This window comes from Pollicipes pollicipes, unplaced genomic scaffold, assembly GCF_011947565.3.
Source record: "Pollicipes pollicipes isolate AB1234 unplaced genomic scaffold, Ppol_2.1 Scaffold_2555;HRSCAF=2994_pilon_pilon_pilon, whole genome shotgun sequence".
Lineage (NCBI taxonomy): Eukaryota > Metazoa > Arthropoda > Thecostraca > Pollicipedomorpha > Pollicipedidae > Pollicipes > Pollicipes pollicipes.
Genome location: NW_023596136.1, coordinates 39,265,328 through 39,272,783, shown reverse-complemented (window position 1 = coordinate 39,272,783; position 7,456 = coordinate 39,265,328). Strand labels below are relative to the sequence as shown.

The 7,456-nt window shown below is 46.0% G+C and overlaps 1 protein-coding gene across 1 annotated transcript; it reads right to left on the bottom strand.

The window, feature by feature from the left end:
• Positions 1–369: 369 nt before the first annotated feature.
• On the bottom strand, positions 370–7,165 carry LOC119106857 (serpin B8). The gene is made up of 4 exons (XM_037230201.1): positions 7,099–7,165; positions 2,846–2,969; positions 1,724–1,911; positions 370–1,511 (listed from the first exon to the last, which is right to left on the bottom strand). Exons 2-4 carry the CDS (start codon positions 2,859–2,861, stop codon positions 570–572), a joined length of 1,146 nt encoding a protein of 381 aa, XP_037086096.1. The 5' UTR covers positions 2,862–2,969; positions 7,099–7,165; the 3' UTR covers positions 370–569.
• Between the last annotated feature and the right edge of the window lie 291 nt (positions 7,166–7,456).

Sequence of the window (7,456 nt, the reverse complement as noted above, 5' to 3'; positions counted from 1 at the left end):
CGCGGGCCGCCCCCGCTCGCGGCCCCCGGCGGTCGGCAGTCGCCGTACGCAGACAAGGGAGGGTAAAGGCACTTCGGGGAGATGCTGTGGAGCGTGAGGAGCTGCTAAAATACAGAGAAGCTTCGGGTGGCATACTTGGCGTCTCATTACATAATAAGAAATTGTTATCTCAATGACAGGTAGAGCATTTTCTGCCGAAAAGGGGCATAATGACGCGCATTCAGTGCACCCGGAAGGAGACTATTTCGAAAGAGCAGAATACACGTTAAACAATGGAGTAAAGTACTTCTTGGACAAGTCCGAAATCATGCATCAACGAGAAACTTTCAGTCCTCATGGAGCCGACATTCTGGTACACAAATAACCCGCTCAATAGACTTCATTTATTAGCAGCTCAGCTTACGTCAATGCGTTTTCCGTGCGTCCACTAACACCAGCATCAAAACCCGCACCTATGGAAATATGCGATTCGAACGGAAACAAGAACCAGAGACTGCTGGAGGTTAAAAATAAAACAAAATAACGGATAGATACGGTACAAGAGCGAACCCAACGAGCATGATAGCCCCTCAAGTATAAGCCACCAATCCAGCAAACAAGGTGATTTTTTCACGCTTGTGGAAGAGGAATACGAAAAATGGTCTGTCTGCAATGAAGTTCACGATAATGGGACGCGAATATCTGACAACGACCACTCCCGCCGCCGCAGCCGTTGTACCATTCTCGTTCACCTCCATTACCGCCTTGTGGATGATGTTGCTGACAAAGATGTTTCGCGACGTAATGCCGCCGAAATCCGCCTGCCTTTGGAAAATTCTCCGGATGCCTAGGTTTTGCATGTGGGTGGGCAGCTCATAGCGGCCCTCGATCTTGAAGGGCGGCATCAGTACACGGACTAACCGCTGACTCATTTGGCTGTATAACCGGGACACGTCCAAGCCGTCCAGAGACTTCTGCAGCCTGGCAACGGCAGCCAGCGAGCGACTGTGCGGGCGCAGCACTAGCAAACTGTAATCTTTGTTTTGGTACGGCAACGACACGACATCGAAGTGTGGTCGGCTGGTGTAACCAAGCCCCGCCTTCATCTTCATCATGTTTGTCGGCCGATCGCCGCGCGGTGTCAAAAACGTTTTCTGTCCGCCCTTCTCAAAGCGATAAAGCCAGGTGCCCTTGAAATACACGGCGCTGAAGAGCACCAGTACAGCGTTGCTGAGGTCGCCACCTGTCACCAGGTCCTTGATGTGTCCGCGCGTTGCCACCGACGCCTGGTTGTTGATGACCTCAGCGGCCTTCCCGGCGTCTCTTGGTAGCACCTCCACTCCGGCTCCGTAGTAGCGCGCTAAAAGGTCGCTGAAGGTGCGGCGCACACTGAAGCTGTGCTTGCGATAGATCCTGTTGTACACTGACGTCGTGACGCCATTGCTGGCTCCAGACAGGACCGCCAAGGCCGAGCGGTAGCCGTGGAGGAACGATGTGTCTTTTGGGCCGGACATTCCCAGCACAGGCGTCATCTGTGTGCAGCACACAGACAAACGTTGTCATATCTCCCCTCCGCATTTAATCAATAAAGATCACAGTGCGGTGAGTCACGCTGTATGTCCTGCGATAAGTTGACGCATGAGACCGGGTCTGGTGGCATATGCACTGGTTCCGGACTGGCACATGTGCCCGAAACCAGTGTAGATGGTAGGCCTTAATGAAGATCAGCCAACTGGGGCCTCACCTCGGCTCTAGTGGCACCTCTGGCGCCCAGCCAGACCTGCGACATCAGCAGCGACATCAGGAACGGTGAGATCACGTGGTTGGCCACCGTACCCGACGTCACCTCCTTCAGCAGCTTAATGTCCAGCCCAGTGGGGACAGAGGCGCCTCCCAGCGTGCCTAGCAGCAGGAGTGGCGCCAGCCACGCGCCTAAAAAGACGGGTCATCTCGGGTGTCATAGAAACCCACACAAGTCTCGTTTTTTGTGGGATCTCGGTAAATTCGCGAAGATTGGCACTACTACCAGTGCATGACGCTCCAGCGTGTTGCGTGTAACATCACCTCTCGTCTGATTTGTTGCCGATCAATAACGCAAAGATCCTGAGTACAAGAGCTCTGCATCAATGCAATCTCCTTCATGTAGATCGACTCAAATTTTAAGTTTTCTGTATGCGACGGCCTGTCTATTTTAAGCTTCAAAGTTAAATTCTTTCCACTCCTCACTTGCTCAAATGCTCCGCATAGCAACCTGTGTCAACACAAATTTCAACAGCATTTAAACTCGTAAGTGAAATGCAGCAATGAGAAAGACCATTCTCACTTGGTTTTCAAATAGGTTGGGCGTGCGCAAAATATTTTTTTATGACAGATGCGTAGAAGGTGGAGGCGTTCCCTCTATATTTGTTTAGTCCGTTTCCTTTCTTAAGAATTTTTAGCCTACGCTGCAACAATTGTCCAAAACGCCGGTCTTATGTGGGATCATAGAATGCAAGACAGCAGTAGGGGTATATAATCACGTCAGGTTTCTTAAACGGTGTTATAAACAAGGACAAAGTGTATGGCCTACAATATTTCAGGTTTCGTTTCAGTTACTGGAATTGAACAGTAAGTTGTTCATTGCGAGGAACATCCGCTAAGGTCAATATGAGCAGTAATTCGTGACCACATATTCATTCCATACACGCACGACTTTAACGGTCCAAGTGATAGAAACAAACCAGCTCAAACAGACCCAACTTATGTTAGCCTTTATGAGAGGAGTTTATGGCTTATGGTGGTTTCGTATTTATGGAAGATCTAGAAATACTCATTGGCGCCTTACTGACACTCGAGCTCCGCTCGATCGTCGTCAACCAGCTCTCACCTTCATTGCGTCTCATGATGTCCGTGTAGTGTTGAGTGGAAGAAGAGCGAACTCTGTTACGTAAGATTGAGTTGACGTCCGGTTTGGTTCGTTTTCAGCAGTGACGAGACGATGAAGCCAGGATCTGTGGGATGCGAGACGTAACGCAGTGAAACTTGGATGGATGGCGCTAACGCACTGAAACATGGATCAGTGGCGTGGCTTTTCACCCTAAGTCGACAGGCTAGTAACACTCTATCTCTCGAATTTTGACCTAATCTCATCTAAAAGGAAAAATGGTGATACTTTGAGCTCGGTCTTACTTTCAGATTTTCAGATATAGCTCGTACAGTTTCTAAGTTGGCAATGTTCATCTTCGGCGCTGTGCATGTTGTAAAAGACTGGTATGGCACAAGAGCTATATATCACTTTAAATTTTATAGTTTTAAATTATAACGCAAATTTGGTTTTGCATTTTGGATTAAACTATGTTGGGACCTGCGTTTAGATCGTGTTTGATCAAATCCACTTTAACGCATCATTTCTCAGTTACATTACCGTTATTGTGTATGCCTGTTGAAACACATAATTCGGTAGTCTAAGTTGCGGGCTTACGTCACATCAGTGCGGAAAGAACGCGCCTCCCGCGGGACTTTCTATTTCGCCGCAGAAAGAATGCGTGATTGTTATCTAGCTTTTGCAGTATAATGATTTAAAATGTCTGACTGAATGTCTGAAAATGTTTCGCAGTGTTATTGCACATACGCCCGTGGCATTACACTGTTTGCTTACATTCACATGCTCGGTTATGCAGCTATTCTTAAGTTATTTGATCCCAGTCTTGCATCTGTAATAATTTGCACCATTGCAGAACTTTCGACATTATATGGCACAAAATGTAGCTGATGCTCGACACCTGCACTGAACACATTTTATTGGTTGAAGACTAGAAATCGTGCTGATATGCACAAGACACGAACACCCTAATGATCAAATTTTTCTGACCTTGGGCACCACATAACCAATGAGTATACTTGGCACACCTACTGAAGTGTACAATAAGTACACCCCAGTATTTGGAATCACACGGCGAAATGCTGAGGTGGTAGTATTTGGGTCGTGTTCCCATGACGTATGCATGTGCGGCCTTGAAACAGTGTGCACGGAGAAGTTTGCGCGAAGTAGTCTGCACATACTCGTAGGCGTGAAGATTACAAACCAGAGGGTTTCTCAACAAGGACCTGGCTCAGAACGGCACGGAATGATCTTCATAATAGACATCTTAGTTCAAAATGCAATGCAAAACAACGGACTCTCATTACAATGAACTTAAACCTTTTTTAACACGCGCTGGGGTCGGGGGTTTAAATTGACCCCCCTGAAGGTTTTTTGAAAACAGTTTCCGAACTGCCCGGCACAGCTGCGCCAAATGTTGCATAGGTGTAGACTATTGAAGAGCAGATCGTTTGACATGAGAAACTGCGCTGTACCTTGTACGGTCACTGACCTATGGCAGGTCAAAGTCACGCCATGGTTTTAGCGAAGACAATTTCTAGGGAATCGTCCAATCCGATAAAATAACGGAGTGCTTGACGAAGCCGTACATCTCTGAGATGCTTTCGTAGGTACTACCATTATTGAATGAGCAAATCACGTTGTCCTAAGGTCAGATAGGGAGGTCAGACCAAGGTCACAACCATCCTGATGAATTACTCCAGGGCTTGTGGAAGGGGCTAGTTTGTGGTGCTCATGTCGAATTTATTGACAGCAGGAACCGCATGATACATTTTCCATTGATTTCCTAGAAGTCAGAAAAGGTCATCGACCTAGGATGACCCGAGTCGACATTTTGTGTTATGAACATACTGCATAGCGTAATCTTTGTCGGTTATTCAAATCCAAAACTCAGAGCAGTCTGGTATGATTTTGGTCACCATGACCTTCCAGAGGTCAAACAAGGTCATTGACATCAAATGGGTTTTTGACACTCTGCTTAGAAACAGTTTTCTAGGTTCCGGGGGCGCTTTGGTGACCAACCTGGAATTTGACCTTCTTTGACCTTATATGACCTGAAGTAATGACCTAGCAAGCTCAAACTTTGGTCTAAGTGAGTTCATGTACAGGTCAAGACACCCTACGATTTTGGTGTCTGTAACTTTCTTCGTTCCTGGGATCTCTGGGGCGGGGTCCGACTGACACCCCAGCCAGCCGAGCGAAGGGTATCTAGGCGGCCACCCAGGCGCGTGTGAAAAGACGTGTGACACCTTTATTTTTCAGTTCTTGTTCAATCAAATACGAACCATGTGAACATTAATACCAGTTTTTTTCTGAAAACTCCTTCGGAATACCACGGAATTTCTGCTTTCTGCTCACAGAATGTCCATAAGACCATGGATTGCTTCACTTTCATTGAAAGGGAAGTTTTAAAAGACCATGAAAGTGTGCCCCCGGTGACGTCAATCGGCTTAATCGCGAAAACGCGTGTAGAGGCATTGAGATGACGACAGCCTGATACTATGGTTTTCATTTTGTCCCCATGGTGTTTACCTACAATAGTTTTTTTGAAGCTTTGGGAAATGAAGCATCATATGGTCTATCGTGAGGCACTGCTTTAAACTCCAACCATTCAACCAATTAAACAAGGGCCATTCTCGGCGAATGGCCCTTGCCGTCCTCTGTACCAATGACGTCATTCAGTGACAGCTGAGAGCTGCTCCCAGCAGATTCTGCCGTTGTCATGACGACATCTTTCGTGACTGTAGGGATGCAGCGTAGCGCTATTACAAAGCGTTGACATTGTTGATTGAACTCGAAAGTATTTAAAACCTATTACTTATTTATGTCACAAAGGGATCGTTCCATATCTGTGCGCAATTTTAGGCTGAAATAGTCATCTTTACAAACATTCGGTGCAGTTCATAGCTCTGTCATTCTTAAGACCTACATCGTTTTAGTTTCTGAGCCACACGCCCGCGAAAATTGAGAGAGCATTTCGGGGGAGTATTTCCAGGTCAACTTGGCGTTCATAACGTCATTATAACGTCATTCAGATCCTGCCATTTTATAAGCCATGCAGCGACCAAGGCCAATGAAAATATTATGGTCGAATCGTTCATATCTGACGTTCGTGAGCCTGATTTCCAGATACAACTGTCGTCAATTGGCTCGAAATCAATGTTGTGTGGGGTACGAAGACTCATTCAAACAATGATGAATCAAGGAACATTTTTACTAAACAGAGAAATTATTTTTTTAGTGCAGTCTTTTCTACTTAAAAACTATACCAATAGTTATAAATGAGCTTATTTCACCATAAATGATGATTATTTCAACATCCCCAAATGTCAAACATTCCATTTCATAGTGCTGCACTGACACTATCCGCTGTTATCATTATACGTAGCTGGTGCCGAGGTTTCAGTAGAGTATATTTTTGAAATACGTCCCAGCGGTGAGACACTCACTTTAGGTTTTTCATTTCCCAGCCTTAGTTTCGTCATATTTTCTACCCGTGTCCAAATTCCTGCATTATGTAGCGCAAAACGTAGCTCTTGTCCCAAACTTGCACTCAACGCATTAAATTGGCCGAGGACCAACTTACATCTTATATATCCGTTGATGTCAGTAATCGTTGTGACGTACGCGAGACACTAATAATTCGATGAGCATGTCTTCCTCAATCTTGATCACTACATGGCAATGAGAAAGCCGTATTCTTGCGTTATGGAGCTCTGAGTGGCCACGAAAATTCGGGATAAGTTCGCGGGCATCAAGCCCGAAAACAGGAGGGTTTTAAGTCTTAAAAAGGTGTAGCTGTGAACGGCATTGGATAATTCCTGTTTTCCGTTAAAAGGAAATATTGAACGGCCACATTAAGCTGTTTCTTGTTAAACGAATTATCGATAAACAATAAGTGCGAGGCTGACCTCAAAATGCATTGTATCAATTTTTGACAACGGTGATTTGCATCTGGCGATTTTGCAAAACGAGGTCGCGAGACATTTTTGTCCACTGTTGGCCAATTAGTTTGCAGGTGACCGGTGACTGTTCGGTCGGAAAAAGCGGGATACGATATCTGGAATGTTAATCCCCAACCTAGGAATTACCACTTCATCACATCGCGTCAGCCACATTAGCTTTTTCTTAATTTTCGTCCGCTTTTGAGACCGCTTCCAAACGCGGCATGCTATCAAAACCGACACCAAAACAATTTTCATTTTTTAAATCGCCTAACAAAGCTAGTATTTAGAAGCGTCTGACGCAACCCTACTCACCCGAAGCGACACTGTTCACCGTCCGACAACACGCAAAACTTTGACTGTTAACCCTCGTTGACGCCTCGCGGCATACACTTCGATGCGTCATCCCCGTGACCTGTTGACCCCCAACCCGTCCGTCACTGGCAACGGTGGGCGTACGGTGACAGGCTGTGGTCTGATTCATGGTCATATGCTCAGGCTGGACTGGCTGGGCTGGGCGGCTGGGCGACAGTACTTTTACCAATATAGATTGCTCTGAAATGGGTACCGGTTTAATGATCTTACTCTTCAATTTCAAAGAATCATTGTGGCAGCCATACAGCTACAACGAGTTCTTCTTAAGACTGGTTAAGTACTGGTTAATCACTGATTA